The 17534-nt window shown below is 44.5% G+C and overlaps 1 protein-coding gene across 1 annotated transcript; it reads left to right on the top strand.

Annotated features, from left to right (window-relative positions):
- TBCC (tubulin folding cofactor C) lies at positions 2971-5831 on the top strand. The gene has a single exon (XM_005696315.3). It carries the CDS (start codon positions 2971-2973, stop codon positions 4099-4101), a length of 1131 nt encoding a protein of 376 aa, XP_005696372.2. The 3' UTR covers positions 4102-5831.

Here is a 17534-nt window from a genome sequence, read left to right on the forward strand (position 1 = left end):
AGCTTTAAACCTATGTCTTGACCACCTACCCTGGCTTGCAGCTGTGCTGGGGTCTGTCAAGAACTGTCAAGCCCGACCGCCTTCATGATACAGTGGTTGAGAATCACCTGGGACACAGGTTCATTCCCTGGTCTGGGAAGATCCCACATACCATAGAGCACTAAGCCTGTGTGCCACCACTACTGAGCCTGTGCTTCAGAGCCTGAGGGATGCAACTACTGCAGCCTGGGCACACCTGCAGTCCATGCTCCACAACAGAAGCCACCAGAAGCCCACACACTGCCACGAAGAGGAGCTCCCACTCACGACAACTAGAGAGAGCCCGAGTGCAGCAGTGGAGACCCAGCACAATCAAAAATACATGATAAATACATTGTAGATTATAAAAATGATATATTATAATAAATGATAAATACATTATATATTATAAAAAAGAACATTCAAGCCAGTGCTTCACAATGACCAGACTTCTGCCCCCTGTCCATTCCCACTGGAGCCTCACATTAGTCTTTGAAGGCACCTCCTACACACTGATGGCATCCCTCTCCAGTACTCTTGCTGGAAAATCCCATGGATGGAGGAGCCTGGTAGGCTACAGTCCATGGGGTCGCAAAGAGTAGGACAAAACTAAGCGACTTCACTTTCTTTCTTTCTTTCCCACACCCTGGGTCTGCAGGGTGAACCATTCATTCTTGCCCTTTACTGCCCCTTTTTCATTAAAGTCTGAACTAACCAACTTAAAATACTTGGAAACTTCCAAAATCTACTGGACCCTATCCCCAAACCACTCACTGGGCATAAGTGAAGTTCTTCAAAGGGTTTAATGGCCTTCCATTCCACTTCAGATACAGACAACACTATCCCCTACCCCCAGGGTCACTGTAGCTAATTCAAAAACGTTGTCTCACTCCTGTTGCAACACCCAAGCCCAATAAACCTTGTTTGCTACAAACTTCTTAACTGCAAACGGAACAGACTGTACTGCTGAAATACTTAGGTGAGGCAGGTCAGATTTTTCTCCCTAGCAAAATAAACCTCTAAACCTTCCCTAGGGGCTTCCCAGGTGGCTCAGACGGTAAAGTGTCTGCCTGCAGTGCGGGAGACCCGGGTTCGATCCCTGGGTTGGGAAGATCCCCTGGAGAAGGAAACGGCAAGCCACTCCAGTACTCTTGCCTGGAAAATTCTTTGGACTAAGGAGCCTGGTAGGCTACGGTCCATGCGGTCGCAAAGAGTCGGAAACGACTGAGCGACTTCACTTCAAACCTTCCCTGGTTAAATCAATTCTTCACAAAATAAATCAGCTATTGCATTCCCCCATATGACCCAAAGACAAGATAACCAGTTATATTTCGTTCACCCGCCTTCGAAACATACTTCACACACACACACACACACACACACACACACACACACACGTCTCCATCTATCCTGTCCATGAAACAACGCAAATTAAAATTTATCTTACATACTACAAGCGCAAGCACAGATGTTTTGAGCAACGTCATTTTCATCAGGTGCATGTCTACAAACACACAATTCCATCCCCGAGTGGAATCTGCCAAACAGTGTGACCTGCGCTGACTTTCAGCGGAGAAACTCGGGAATTTATGTTTGGTTTTCGTTTTAAATGAGAAGGAAAGGAGAGTGGGTATTGAAAAAGTGGGAGAGAAATCTTAATCCTCTCATTTCCTCCCCTTTTCTTTTCTGCATCAAAATGCAGGTATATCAGTACCATTTCAAGTGACAGTTTCTCGGGCAGTTAACTACCCCGACGGAGGTTGGAAACCGGGGGTGGAGATAAAGGTGGAACCGGCGACTGTAAGGACGGGGAGGGTCAGAGGCCCCGGCGCTCAGCCGAGCACGCGAGGTGCCCAGCGCCGGCTGCCGGCCGCGCCCGGGTTCTCGCCCAGCCCGCTGTTCTGGGTTTTGCCAGCGATTGCGCCGTCCAGGCTTCCCACTCACACCTCTGGCTGGTCCCGACTTTAGGGGAGGCTCATTTACTTCCGGTGATAAATCCCTCCCACCACCTCTAAAAATAATGTAACATTTCCCCCATCACTATCCTAACCACCGACGGCCCCACAGACGGCCGCCGAGTCCGGGGCTGGGGTTTCAGCCCCCCGCGCGGCCAGCAGCGGCCAGCTGGGCAGGGAGTGACGGCCCAGGGGGGTTAGGGCGTGGGAGGAAGAGGGAGGGGGTGTGGAGTCTCACCCTGCCCCCGCCCCCACCCCCACCCTTTCGACTGCAGCAATTGGCAAAAAAAGAAATAGTAATCCGTTTTTAGACTCCTCCAGGGCCCCCTGGACCCGGCTGCAGTGAGGACCTCAGTCTCTCCCGTACGTGCCCTTCGCCTTCTCCCGCCCGGGTGACTGCCTTCGGGAATCCAGGAGCCCCAGGCCACGCGGAACTGCAGCGGCGCGGGGGTGGGTAGGAGGGTTTAGAGGCGGCAAGAATGGGTTGGGGGAAGGGGTGGTGGAAGGAAAAAGAAAGAAAAAAACCAAGAGACATGCAAGCGGCTCCCTAGCCAGCTGTTCCAGCTGCCGCTTCCACCCGCGCCGGCCGGGCGGTGTAATATTCTCCCCCCCCTCCATCTTTCTCACCACTACCTGTCCCCCCCACCCACCCACCACACGCACACATTCCCCCCACCAGTTGCGGATCTCCGGCCTGTTAGGGGGTAGTAGGGAGGAGCTGGGGGGGAGGGGGAGTCCTGCGAGTTTCTAACCTTGTTCTTATAAACAAACCCACATGTGCAGCTGCCGCTGCTGCAACTCACCCCACAATCCCGGATATAAGTCCTGCCCCTTTAAGAAGAAAAAAAGCTTCCCCCGCCTGCCTCCCACCCCACCCATCCACCAGGACCTTTGTCTCCCCACCCCCTCTGTCAGTCTGCCCCGCCCCACATCCCCGCCCCCTCCAGTGCAGAGGAACCAATGGGCGAAGAAAATAAGGCCGGGGTCTGACGTCAGCATGCCCGGCCAATCACAGGGCGCGTTGGTGGGAGGCCTTGCGAAGGGCGCGCCCGGAGGAAGGAAGGCAGGAGAAAGGAAGCTTGAAGTCAAGATGGAGACTGGTGGTTTGTCCGCAGCTGCCCTAGCGAACGGGGACTTGGGATCCCAGCAAGAGCGGACCCTGGTGCCCGAGCGGCTTCAGAAGCGAGAACATGAGCGGCAACTGGAGGTAGAAAGGCGAAAGCAAAAGCGGCAGGACCAGGAGGTGGAAGGGGAGAAGAGCGACTTTTTCGCCGCTGCCTTCGCTCGGGAGCGATCGGCCGTGGAAGAGCTTCTGGAAAGCGGGGACTCCGTCGAGCGGCTGGAGGAGGCGGCCGCTCGGTTGCAGGGGCTTCAGAAACTTATAAACGACTCGGTTTTGTTCCTGGCCGCCTACGATTTGCGGCAAGCGCAAGAGGTGCTGGCGCGGCTGCAGGCGGCCCTGGCCAAGCGGCGCCAGGAGCTTCAGCCTAAGAAGCGTTTCGCTTTCAAGACCCGCAAGAAGGATGCTGCTTCAGCCACGCAAGTAGATTCGGCTCCCATCGCCCCGGCGGCGGAGGGCATCCTGACCTCCCCGCCGCCCTTGAAGGAGGAGGGAGATTTCGACTCCAGCTGGATCTGCGGCTTCTCCAATCTGCAGTCCCAAGTTTTGGAGAAGAGAGCTGAGGAGCTGCACCAGCAGGACGTCCTTTTGACCCAACTGAGAAACTGCACGATCAAACTCTATGGCAATCCCAACACCCTGCGGCTGACCAAGGCCCAAGGCTGTACGCTGCTCTGCGGTCCAGTGTCCACCTCCGTGTTCCTGGAGGACTGCAGTGACTGCGTGCTGGCCGTGGCCTGCCAGCAGCTCCGCGTACACACCACAAAAGACACCCGCATCTTCTTGCAGGTGACCAGCAGGGCCATCATGGAGGACTGCACCGGGATCCAGTTCGCCCCCTACACCTGGAGCTACCCTGGCATCGACAAGGACTTCGAGGGCTCTGGTTTAGACAAGAACAAAAATAACTGGAACGACGTTGACGATTTCAACTGGCTGGCCCGGGATGTGGCCTCTCCGAACTGGAGTGTTCTTCCTGAAGAAGAGCGAAGGATCCAGTGGGACTAAGCAGTTGTCACTCTTCACTTCCACCAAATACTTCCCTGTGGGACTGAGGCCGGCTCTTGGGACCCCAAAGTTTACTGTAGTCATGCTATGTTTTGATTATTTTAAGACTTTGAGGTTGTGAATAGGCTTCTACTTTTGATTTCCATTAAATTTTTGGCAGGTGTAGCACTTTAAAGAATTTTTGTTATTTTGGTACTGCCTAGGACCTATTGTTAGACGGTGATACTTTGAAGCTGTAAGGGGAAAAAGTGTGGTTGTATGTTGGTTTTTAATGATTTGTGGTGTTTAAAACTTATGCTTGATAAAGTAGGTCTTTAATAAATATTTGTTTAATAAACGAATTCAGTAGGGCTCTAGTAGGAGCCAGTTAGTCTGTAACTAAGGTATCAGACCTGTTTAAAATGCCATTAACCAAGAGCTTTTTTGACTTGCAGGTTTAACTTCCATAAGTATTTTTTAGTGGATCGATGGAAGGACTCTTACCGGGTCTTCAGCTACAAGTTGGCTTGGGTTTTTGGCATCCAGCTACTCATTCACTTGGATCCTAAGTTTTGGCAATGGGCTCCAAGAGCCTCATGAGCCTTAACCACCCATAAAGCCACAGTAGTTCCAGCTGCCAGTTTTTGTGCACTTAGAATGTTATTGACACCATTGTAAGCACCTTACTGGTGTCCTCATAATCTTATGAGGTAGGTTCTGTTAATGCAATTTTTCAAGTAAGGAAACAGATAAGTAAGTTACCCGAAGGCCACACAGCTGGAGTGGTGGGCTGTATTTGAAACCAGGTACTCTGGCTCCAGAGCCCAGCTTAATCACTCCTAGATATTGATAATGGAGTTGGGAAGAAAGCTTCCAAAATTAAGAAGGGCAAATAGTATCTATTCTCATATTCTAAAAGAACTGAGGCAAACATACGGCTGAGTCTTAATTTTTTGACTCATTTTGCTGTAATTCTCTGCTGTTACAAATTTGGCTTTCTGCTCTGTACACTACAACTCATTATTAAATGGAAAGTTGTATGATTTTCAAAAAGGTTTTTTGGGTCTAGTGGCTTTGTAACTGGGTGTGCTTTTTATTTCATAACTACTACAAGTATTAAGGTGCTTAAATATCTCAAATATTATATGTTCTCTTTTGTTCCAAAAAAGGATTTACAGTGGCTTCTGGGATATGTGAAATATAACAAAATGATAAATGACAAGGAGGAACCAGGGTAGAGTGACAAACTGCATGCAGGCAGAAATGAAGCCAATAAACAAATGTAGCTGCCAAACTCGGTTCTTTAGCTGGGTGTGAATGCAGATTATTTTTTTCCTCAACCATTAACTGACTTGAAAAGGGATCCTAATCAGTTTCACAATTTGCATCATTTACAAACAAGAGGGAAAAATATCATTTAGTTGGGAGAATTAGTTCTGATAATAAAAAGAGACAACATATAATTAAATCCTCAACGATATCTTTACATTAGAAACTTGTATATCCTAAAGCTGTTCCCCTAGAGACTGATAGTTTACACAAGTGCACTTAAGGATAAACCATGCTTAAATAAAAAAGGTTTAAAAAGAATAAATAAACCATGCTTTTCTTTTTTGGCCACACAGCCTGGCATTCAGGATCTTAGTTCCCTGACCAGGGGTTGAACCCGGGCCTTGGCTGTGAAAGCTTGGAGTCCCAGCCACTGGACTGTCGGGGAATTACCCAAGAATAAACCATGCTTGTGACACTAATGGGCTTGCAATTCATTTCTGTGGACTGGTCATTTTTATAGGAAAGTTTACTTTGCTAATTAAATCTAAAAAATAAGTTACCTTGAGTCTTGTAAACCTTATGGCAGTATGAACCATAGTAATGCTTGTTAATCTCAGCGTAGCTTTCTCTGCTGCTCAAAAAGCCTGTCCTGCCTTCCTGAATGATGCCAAGTCTCTCAGACCCTTTCCTACTTTTTTTTTCAGCCATGCCTTCCAGTTTGTTGAGGGGACCTTAGTTCCCAGACCAGGGATTGAACTTGGGCCCCCTGCAGTGGAATCCTAACCACTGGACCACCAGGGAAGTCCCAGCCCCTTCTTAAGTTCACAATGATGTACCTGTAACTCTGCCAACAACCCGACCAGTTATAGGCTATCCAACTAGCTCCCACAATGTCCCTCAGTATTTGAAAACATTTCCATCTTTGCTGATCTTCCTCGCTAGAGGCAAGTCTCTTGCCCAGAGCTTCCTCTTCCGCTCGTGGAACCAACCTCCTATGGCTCTCACTCCCTTTCCACAGGCCTTTTTCTTTTAAGATACCCCATCCTGAGATCCTCCACCCTACATGTCACTGAATGATGCTCCAGCTCCTTTCTTGTGTGTCTGACATCTTAAAACAGCTGTGTCCACTTTATATCCACGCTCCCTTTCAGTCCTAGTAATTTTAACTCTCTGCTGAAAGTGCGCTTTGATGGTCTTTGTTGTTTAGTCGCCCAGTTTTGTGACCTCATGGATTGGGACTTTTCCAGGCAAGAATACTGGAGTGGATATATTAGTGGCTTGATCACCAAATCTACTGGCTCCTTCCCCTCCCCTCAACTTAGCCTTTTTACTCTGGGTACAGTGTACTCTTTGTGTTTGAGGTATAGTTTACACTTATCCTTGAACTTCTCTCCTTGACCATAAGCTTTCTCTAACCTGTTTCCAGTAGGACGGCTTCCCTTCATTGGGATTCTGGTAATTTATAGCCTTTAAATATAAGTGATGCCCAAAGTTTTGAGCATCAAGACTTTGCTTTTTTAAAAAAATATTTACTTATTTGGCTGTGTCGGGTCTTAGTTGTAGCACGCAGGACTTTGCTTGCTGCATGGGAGATCTTCATTACGGTATGCAGGATCTTTAGTTTCAGCATGCGGGATCTAGTTCCCTGACCAGGGATTGAACCCAGACCCTCACATTGGGAGCACAGAGTCTTAACCACTGGACCACCAGGGCAGTCCTCTTTAGCTTCTTTTTGTATTCATTCTCTCAGAGTCTCAGCTCTCAACCTATGTGCACAGTCGGGTTTGTGCCTCAAGCCTCGACCCTTATTGGGCTTACCTGACTTTCAGATTCCAAATTCTTATTTTTCTTTTTTTCTGTTGTTTTCCTTTGGCTGTGATCTTAGTTCCCTCGCTAGGGATAGAACCTGGGCCTACAGCAGTGAAAGTGCCACATCCTAACCAATGGACCACCAGGAAATTCCCTCAAATTCCATATATTGTTAAAAATCTCCATTTTTCACTTTTTCTCACCCAAGTTCCATGTTCAAGGATGTCACTCTTCTCCAGGCACCCAATGCTTACCAGGTCTAGTGACAGACTTTATTTTGGGAGGCTCCAAAATCACTGCAGATGGTGACTGCAGCCATGGAATTAAAAGATGCTTACTCCTTGGAAGAAAAGTTATGACCAACCTAGATAGCATATTAAAAAGCAGGGACATTACTTTGCTAACAAAGGTCCACCTAGTCAAAGCTATGGTTTTTCCAGTAGTCTTGTATGGAGGTGAGAGTTGGACTATAAAGAAAGCTGAGTGCAGAAGAATTGATGCTTTTGAACTGTGGTGTTTGAGAAGACTCTGAAGAGTCCCTTGGACTGCAAGGAGATCCAACCAGTCCATCCTAAAAGAAATCAGTCCTGAATATTCATTGGAAGGACAGATGCTGAAGCTGAAACTCCAATACTTTAGCCATCTGATGAGAACTGACTCATTGGAAAAGACCCTGATGCTAGGAAAGACTGAAGGCGGGAGAAGGGGACAACAGAGGATGAGATGGTTGGATGGCATCACTGACTCAATGGACATGAGTTTGAGTAAACTCCAGGAGCTGGTGATGCACAGGGAGGCCTGGTGTGCTGCAGTCCATGGGGTTGCAGAGTCGGATACGACTGAGCCGCTGAACTAAACTGAACTGTACTGAAGCTGGTGAAGTCCACAAGCAAGGCTGCTGCAAGAAAGTCACTAGGGAGTGGGGGACCAGATGACTTGGCAGACAAATTCAGATATTTAAAAAACACTGGACAAGACAAGCACAACGTTTTTTGCAGTCTCCATCTGGTCCCTGAGTTGGCCAGTGATGAGTGATGCCCAAATCATGTCAGTTCCATTCCCAGGTCTCACCTATTCATCCTGTCCTCTCAAGTCTTCCTGCTATTTCAGGAAGATAGACCCTATCTCTTTCCCTTATGCTTAAACTGGGATGGATTTTTTTTTTTTACAAAGACAAAAAAAAACCCACCCAAATCTATATTAACAAATCATGCTGGTGCTACTGCTGCTGCTAAGTCACTTCAGTCGTGTCTGACTCTGTGCGACCCCAGAGACGGCAGCCCACCAGGCTCCTCCGTCCCTGGGATTCTCCAGGCAAGAACACTGGAGTGGGTATATTAAAGTCGTACCTCTGAATTAAAATCATTGATTTAAAGTCACTTTAAGTTTTTATTAAACAAATCTAATGACAATCATCATTGCAGTGAGGGCATATTCACCATTAGTGTAATGACCATATATTTTCACTAAGATCAACTCTGGAAAAGCAATAAAATTGCAGAGCAGTCAAGCAATCAGAGCTTATTAAACATCATTTATGATCAGTTATGTTAAATACAATAGTACAGTATTAGATGCTTGTGTGAATGCTCAGTCCCTCAGTTGTGTCTGACTCTTTGCAACCCCACGGACTGTAGCCTGCCAGGCTCCTCTGTCCATGGAATCTTCCAGACAAGAATACTGGAGCAGTTGACAGAAAACAACAAAATTCTGTAAAACAATTATCCTTCAATTAAAAAAAATAAATTAATTTTAAAAAGAATACTGGAGTGGATTGCCATTTCCTTCTCCAGGGGATCTTCCCAACCCAGGAATCCAACCTGTGGCTCCTGCATTGACAGGCAGATTCTTTACTACTAAGCCACCTGGGATGCTCCCACGATATTATGTGAGTATTGTATAATTATAAAAGTGTCACTGCAGAGTCTCAATCGCAAAAGAACAGGAGAAAATGGTCAATTTACTTAGAAGTTTTAATACTAAAGTTCTGACTGCCACGCAAGAGTCATTATTTAACAACAACCACAAAAAAAAAAATAGTTGTGTTAATCAGGCAGAAATGAACAAAAACAGTAAGATGTAAAGATTCAACTTCCTATGGCTAATGTTACTTCTTAGTAATACAGTGTTTTAGAAACATCATGGAATTACTGTAGCACCACAGAAACTGGACAGCTAAATTACATTTAATTCAAAAGTTTTATTACCCACTCACACTATTTGACTATTTTCTTTGCTTATAGAGTAAGTAAATTGGCCATTACAATTAGATGAATGGTCCATTATTTGCCATCTTTAAGTTTCAAAGAAGGACAGGGATGGACTTCCCTGGTGGTACAGTGGATAGGAACCCACCTGCCAATGCAGGGCACATGGGTTTGATCCCTGGTCTGGGAAGATTCTACATGCCGAAGAGCAACTAAGCCCATCCACCACAAACACATGTGCCTAGAGCCCGTGCTCCAGAACAGGAGAGGCTACCACAGTGAGAAGCTGGTGCCCTGCAACTAGAGAAAGCCCCCGGGCAGCAGCCAAGACCCAGTGCAGCCAAAAAGAAAGAAATACATAGAAAAGGAAGGGCACGGACGATATGACACAAAAGCCATGTTCGATTCAACTGAATAAATATTTGAGAATCCACTACACACCTTTTCCACGTTGGGCGCTAAGAGCACAAAGGTAAGCAAGGTAAGTGTGTGCTCTTCCTTGATGGAGGCTACAGCCTAGTTGAAGATCAGATAAATGAAAGAACAGTCATGAAAGAGAAACCCTGAGGGCTCCAGTAGGGTCGTGCCCTATTACTATAACTTCTCCTGGCTAGAAGGAACTTAAGTAAGTCTTCTATATCAACCATCAACCCAGGGTCTGAATTCCCTGGACGACAGCACTGCCCACGACCTACTCAGATCTGCAGCAGTCACAGAAGGAAGCAGTTACTCTTCAAAGGCCTGCCTTCCAAATTTGCAGATACTGTACACTCTGAACCTTGAGGACGGACAAGAACAAGCAAAGAATTTGAAGCCATTTCCTCACCTGGTAACCAAACTCAGTATTCTGTGCAAGCATTTAAGTACTTCATTACAAAATATTTTTTAGTTTGTGTTTAGTTCACCAAGAAAGTGATACATAATTTTTGGAACTGATAAAAAGGTAGATGTTTGATTCTGAGATGATAGAGCAACGGATTTTCAAAACAGATCATTCATGTACAGGCATCAAAAATTAAAATGTCCTTCTTTCTTTTGATCCTAATGATTCAGTTTTCTTCAGGGAGCAACCACCTTTAACCTGTTTCCTTTGTATTTTTTTGGTCTGTGCAGTTACAAATTTATGTGCAATATACTTTTCTGTCCTCCCACCCCAGTAGAAGCACACTATGTGTACACTTGGGCACTTTGCCTTTGTCCTTAACGTTATATTGGAGATCTTCCCACATAAGTATGTAGCCATCTCATTCTCTTTAACTGCTGTATAGTGTTCCCTTATGTGGAATGTGGCATACTTATTTAACCAGTCTCCAACTGATGAACCTTTAGGTTGTTTGCAATCTTTACCCAGTAGAAAAATGCTATAATGAGTATCCTCATACATGAATTATTTAGCATGTGTACAGTGGGTATTAAGGAATAGGCTAAGTACCTCCAAATGGAATTGCTGGATCAATAGGTTATAAAACATTTATTATGTTGATTTGTTGTTGTTGGGTTACTAAGTCGTGTCTGACTCTTTTCGACCCCATGGACTGCAGCATGCCAGGCTCCCCTGTCCTTTACCATCTCCTGGAGTTTGGTCGAATTCATGTCCATTGAGTCCGTGATGCTATTTAACCATTTCTTCCTCTGCCAACTTATATGTTGACAGATATTATCAAACTGCCTTCTGAAGAGGTTTATCAATATACATACTCATTATCAAAGATCGAGATTGCATCTTTACTGACACACTGTGTTATCAAATTTTTGGATCCTTGCCAATCTGAAGGTTACAAAGTGTTATCTTCCTGTAATAGTAATTCTCTCCTAATTTGTCTCCCCACCTCTAGTTTCTAAACCATTCTGCATGAAGCTGCCAAATTTGTTTTCTTAAAGCATGTCACTCCTGTTCTAAAACCTTCTGAGATTCCCAGAGCCTGCTAGACTGTCTGGCCTGGGAGGCAAGTACCTTCACCACCGGCTTTTAGCCTACTGTTTCTACATGATGTCTTACTGTTTCATCACACACACTTCATGCTCCAACTAGTCTGAGCTAATACCCATTAATCAAACACACGGTATCAGTGAGGGGCCTGGCAGGAAACAGATGGCATACTTGAAACAGATAATTTGAGAAGAGCCTAACACAGGAGCTATTTACAAAGCCATGGGCAGAGTTTGGGAAAAGTAATAAGAGATAGTGCAACACCTGTTATCACTCCTAGAGCTGAAGGGACTAAACTTTTCCCTAAATCCAGAAAGAGAGCACACCACTGGACAGAGTGGTGGCCTTCAGTGGACGGATGCAGCCAATCTGCTGTGACCTGTAGGTGGGAGAGCAACATGAATTTCTCAACTCTCTCCCATGATGCCTTCCACTAGCTGAGCCCAGTTAAAATTTTAGGGCAAGGAGGTCGGCTGATGCAGTCCCTCTGGGTCAACTCCCAGAACACAGAGCTCCAGGGTGGAGGAAAGTGAAGGTTAGATGTGGAGGAACAACCGGAATATATTTGGTACACATTCTGCCATTCTTCCCAGCTTATTATCAAGTAGTTCCCACATAGCTTGACTCCATGAGCACTTGCCAAAATTTTGATCAAACTAATTGCCACCTCCTCTGGGAAGTCTTCTAGGATTTCTCTCAGTCTCTCTGAGAACAAAGAATGATATTTTGAGACAATAGGAGCAAGAAAATAAATAAACAAATGAGTCAGTCTCTGAGGTCAAGTTGCCTTCTCCAGTAGGGGCAATTTTTAAGGGAAAGAAAAAGATATGAAGAAATGGATACATGTAGGCCAATTTGGTCGATTTTCCTGTGATAACAGAACTTTAGAAGGCCTGGGAGCATGATCAGATAAAGAGAATTAGGTCCAGCAATACTTTCAGCAATCAGTCTCTTTTAAGAAGTTTAAGAAAAGATATCAAAGGAAAAACTTCCTATAAAGACCAAAGAATGACCTCCACTGAAAAAGAACAAGTGAAGCGTCCAGCACCAATACAAGAGCACCAAAACTTACAGTGGGGTTGGCTGTAATCTTTGAGGAGAAGGAAATGGAGGAGCGAGGAAAAGGGGAGGGCCATTCACGCACATCTCACTGGTTATGGAAATTTCCAAGAAGGAAGCCTGGAATGTTGAAAGATTTTTAAGGTCCTTGAGCAATTAGAAAGCTTATGGACATTCACTAAGAACATTACATTGAAGCTGTAGTTTAAGAAACATTAGCAAACCTAGCTTGTACATAAAACTTCCTCAAAAAGAATATCAACAACTTAAACATATTTGCTTTATGTTCCTTGTATATTTATATTTTATGTTCATTTCTTTTCATCTTCAGTTTTGGCATTTTTATGGTAGGAAATGTGTTTCCTGCACTGGAAATATGAGTGAGATCTGAAGTAGCCTGACTTGTGACGGACAGTAAGGAAACAATCAGTCTGTTCAGTCCAGTAGCTCCTATGACTAGGATGTGTCCCCAGGGGGCTTAATAAAAAGTGCTGGGACTTCCTGATGGTCCACTGGTTAAGAATCCACCTTGAAGTGCAGGGAACTCAGTTTCAATCCCTAGTTGGGAAACTAAGATCCCACGTGCTGCAGAGAAACTAAGCCCCTGCCTGCAACTACTGAGCCTGCACACCACAGCTGGAGAGTTTGTGAGCTGCAGTGAAAGGTCCCACATGACACAAGGAAGATCCTGCGTGTTGCAACTAAGACTCCATGCAGCTAAATAAATCAATAAATATTTAAAAGTGCTGCTTTTAACTCACAGATACAGAGAACAAACTAGTGGTTACCAGTGGGGAAAGGCAAGGGGGTAGGGAATTAAGAGGTACACACAACAAAATATAAACTAAGGGCTTCCCTGGTAGCTCAGATGGTAAAGAATCCACCTGCAGTGAGGGAGACTTGGGTTCAATCCCTGGGTTGAGAAGATCCCCTGGAAGAGGGCATGGCAACCCACCCCAGTATTCTTGCCTGGAGAGTCTCCATGGACAGAGGGGCCTGGTGGGCTCTATGGTCCATGGGGTCACAGAGTCTGACACGACTGAGTGACTAAGAACAGCACAAGCAACACGGATATACTGTACAAAACGGGGAATGTAGCAAAAGTTTAAAAATGACTATAAATGGAGTATAATCTTTAAAAAAACAAATGAGCACTTTCTATTATTTTAAGTAGTATCAGGGTAACAGGAGGGGCCACCGACCGCTCATATTCCTTGGATTTTCATTCCTTGGTGCCCCAGTAGACTTTCAGCTGCCAGGATTTGGTCCCTAGGGTTCTGGTTCCCAGAGCTGTTGGAAGCCAAGTTGCTGTCCTGGTGCGGCAGGCCGGAAGAGCTAAAGCACTGCTCCCTGGGACCAATTAAATGGTGGTCAGGAGTCCGTGAAGGGAACAGTTCTGAGGTGTGTTTCCTGGGGGAGATCCTCAAGGTGGAAGCCGGCTTCATAGCACACTGTTTATTAGCCTCCCTTCCTGTATCACTTCCTCACCTCCCTACTGGCATTACTTGAACCTTGCAGTGGTTTTTCGCATACGGCTTTTATTATGGTGAGGTAGCTTCCTTCTATTCCTGATTTGCTCAGTGTTTTTATCAAGATCATACCTGTGTTTGATCAGAGTTTCAGAAATAAAGAGCTATACCGTCCAGTACAGTAGCTGTGCCGTTCAGTACAGTAGCCACTAGTTGAGTGTGACACAGAGCATTTGAAATGGACTAGTCACAGCTGAGATGTGCCTTGGATATAAAGCAAACAGCAGCTTTGGAAGACTGAATATGAAAAAACATAAAGTAACTTATTAATATATTTTATTAATAACATGTTGAAATGATAATATTTTGAAAATGTTGTATTGCATACATTCAGATTAATTCTACCATTTTTTTTACTGGGTACAGAGCATCTAAAATGCGGCTTGCTTTATATTTCTATTGAACAATGCTGCTCTAGAGCAGGCATTACAGCTGGTGGGTGAAACCTGGCCCGTCATCTGTTTTTGTAAATAAAGTTTTATTGGAAAAGAACCATGCTCATTAGTTTACATATGGTCTGTGGCTGCTGTCACACTACAAAGGCAGAAGTGAGGAGTTAGCTGGCTGTCACAGACGGACATGCAGAGGGATATTTTCTTGCTATTTAACTCTTTCTAAAAATATTCTTTCGTAATAGTTCTTATGGTCTTGCTTTGTTCGTTATTATCAAATCAGAGCTTGTGTTCATTATGGGGTTTTCAAGTTTAAACTGGTTCCAATGGTCCTGCTTGGTATTTTTTTTTTAATTTTTGGCTGTGCTGGGTCTTTGTTGCTTTCGCCCAGGCTTTCTCCAGTTGCGGCGAGTGGAGGGTACTCTTTGTTGGGGTGCACAGGCTCTAGGCACTTGGGCTTCACTAGTTGCAGCTTACGGGCTCAGTAGTTTCGCCTTGTGGGCCCTAGAGGAGGGACTCAGTAGTAAGTGGTGCACGGGCTAAGCTGATCTGTGGCATGTAGAATCTACCTGGACAAGGTATCAAACCCACGACCCCGACATTGGCTGGCAGACTTTTATCCACTCTGCCACCAGGAAAGTCCCCTGAAGAGTAACCGGGACTATCTCTGAAAGAGGGAGGGGAAAGATTCATGAGAAAAGATTTTTGTTGCTTTGCAGTTCCATCCTTTATGTAGTAAATGAACATTATTCTTTATGCTCTTTATGTATGATATATTTAACAAGAAGAAAGAAAAGAAGAAGGAAGGGAGAAATAAAAAGAGCTCAGAGTAAAGAGTCAGAATGATAAGGGAGCTAGGTTAAGAAAACAAGAATCAGCTAATTCCTCAAAGAGCCAAGCTGTGCCTCATTCTTCCTTGGGTAGGAAATGCAGGGAGACGATCTCTTGGGTTCTTCTTCTTCTGTTTTTTTTTTTCCCTTTAATTGTATAAATTCATTATTTTCATTCCATTAAAGGAAGTAGTAAGAAAGAAAAACTAATCACTCCTAATTCAATTAACCTATGCTATTCTCTTTATAATAGATTTACAGAGTCTAGACTTACATCCATTGGTTCAGCGGGAAAGATAGTCAGCTTTCCCCATCCTCTTCCAGAGATGCATCTTTCCTCCACAGTTTGCTTTTCTTGGCTCGTTCCTCATCATATCCTGCCTTGCTTCCTACTTGAAAAGTATGGCCAGGAACATGTCTGACGTCTCTCTTGCCTTTCTATATACTTTAACATCCTGAGTGAGTCTACCCTGAGAGCTGAAATCTCTCTTCCATCCACTAAAGTCATTCTCATTTTGGCCACTAGGGGACAACCACTGACTTGTGGCTACTCCACAGCGCCCCGCCTCAGGGTGTACACTTTGGGGTCATCTGAGGAGAAAAAGGTCCTTGACTAATTGGTTTATCCCTGCAGAGCTATTTTAAACTTTTGTTTCTGTTTTTAGTGTCAAATCTTTCTTCTCCTTCCCTTTGATTTTCTCATATGCATATGTGCTCCTAATAGATTCTCTGATAGCCTCACAATCATCCACGTCCCTTTTCTCTGGGAACAATTGTCCTCAGATTTTGTGCATATGAGGTATGAATATGGTCATATTTCTGGTTGTCCGAATGTCCTCTCTTAGGCGGAGGGAGAACTTTGCAGCACATTCTATTCAGTGTCCCTGATGATGAAGAGTTGAAATCCTTTGAGGGTCCAAAGCTATTTAGAAGCTGAATCTTAGCTATGAGAAGTGGTCTGACAATAAAATAACAAGGCTGATTTTCCCCATAAGGCTCAGAACCTGGTCTCAGAGATCAGTCCCAAACTGGAGTTCAAACTTGGGTCCAGCAATGGAATAAGTGTTTTGTTTGCTGCGGTGACTACATTGGAAGGGAAATAACAAAAATCATGTCCCATTGCTTTGTTCTCACACCTCATTTATGCATAGAGAAATACTCTTTTGATTTTTCCTTAGTGACTTAAAGAGGAGATCTTAAAGAGTGTGTAGATGGTGACTCGAGTAGAATCCACACAGAAGGGAGCAAAGGAGATTCCAGGTTGGAGATTCGACCTTCTTACTGCCTTGAGCTCATGCACCTATTATTCTAATCATGGAAACTTCCTTAGGATTCAGTGGACAGGAATTTGAGGACAAGATGGGTTTGTTCTTAAAACTCCTTGTACTTATGCATAGACTGTTTTGAGAAGTCGAATTGCATTATCATTGGGAATGTGCACTTAAAATTTTAATACAGATAGATAAATTACTCTCTCAAATGGCTGCAGAAACTTACAGTCTAAAGTAAATATTCCAATTAAAAAGTGGGCAAAAGTGCTAGACAGACATTCACCAAAGAAGATATACAGATAACACGTAAGCATATGAAAAGATGCTTTGCATCGTATGCCATTGGGAAATGCAAGTTAAAACTAGCGAGATGCCACAACACACCTATCAAAACAGCAAAAATCCAGAACACTAACAACACCAAATGCAGCTAGGGTGTGGAGCAATGGGAACTCTCATTCATTGCTGGTGGGATGCAAAATAGTACAGCTACTTCAGAAGATAATTTGGCAGGTTTTTACAAAGCTAAACATAGTCTCACCATATGATCCAGCAATTGCACTCCTAGATATTTACCCAAATGAGTTGAAAACTTATGTCCACGCAAAAACTTGCAGACCAGAGTTTTGGTAGCAGCTCTATTTATAATTGCCCCAAATTGGAAGCAATCAAGTTGCCCTTCAATAGATGAATTGATAAACATGCCATGATACATTCATATTAATGGAATATTATTCAGTGATAAATAGAAATGAGCTATTACCCCCTGAGTATTCATTGGAAGGACTGATGATGAAGCTGAAGCTTCAATACTCTAGCCACCTGATGTGAAGAACCGACTCACCGGAAGAAAACTCTGATGCTGGGAAAGATTGAAGGCAAATGAGAAGGGGACGGCAGAGGATGAGATGGTTAGATAGCATCACCAACTCAATGGACATGAATTTGAGCAGACTCTGGGAGACAGTGAAGGACAGAAAAGCCTGGCATGCTGCAGTCCATGGGGTCACAAAGAGTCAGACAACTTAGTGAATGAACAACATCAAGCCACAAAAAGATGGAGGAACATTAAGCACATATTGTGAAGGGAAAGAAACCTGTCTGAAAAAGTTACATTCTGTATGATTCCAACAATATAACATGGAAAAGGTAAAA

The sequence above is a fragment of the Capra hircus genome, chromosome 23, assembly GCF_001704415.2.
Source record: "Capra hircus breed San Clemente chromosome 23, ASM170441v1, whole genome shotgun sequence".
In the NCBI taxonomy this organism is placed as follows: Eukaryota; Metazoa; Chordata; class Mammalia; order Artiodactyla; family Bovidae; genus Capra; species Capra hircus.

Coding starts and splice junctions, on each gene's coding strand:
- TBCC (XM_005696315.3), top strand. CDS start 2,971: ATGCCCGGCCAATCACAGGGCGCGTTGGTGGGAGGCCTTGCGAAGGGC.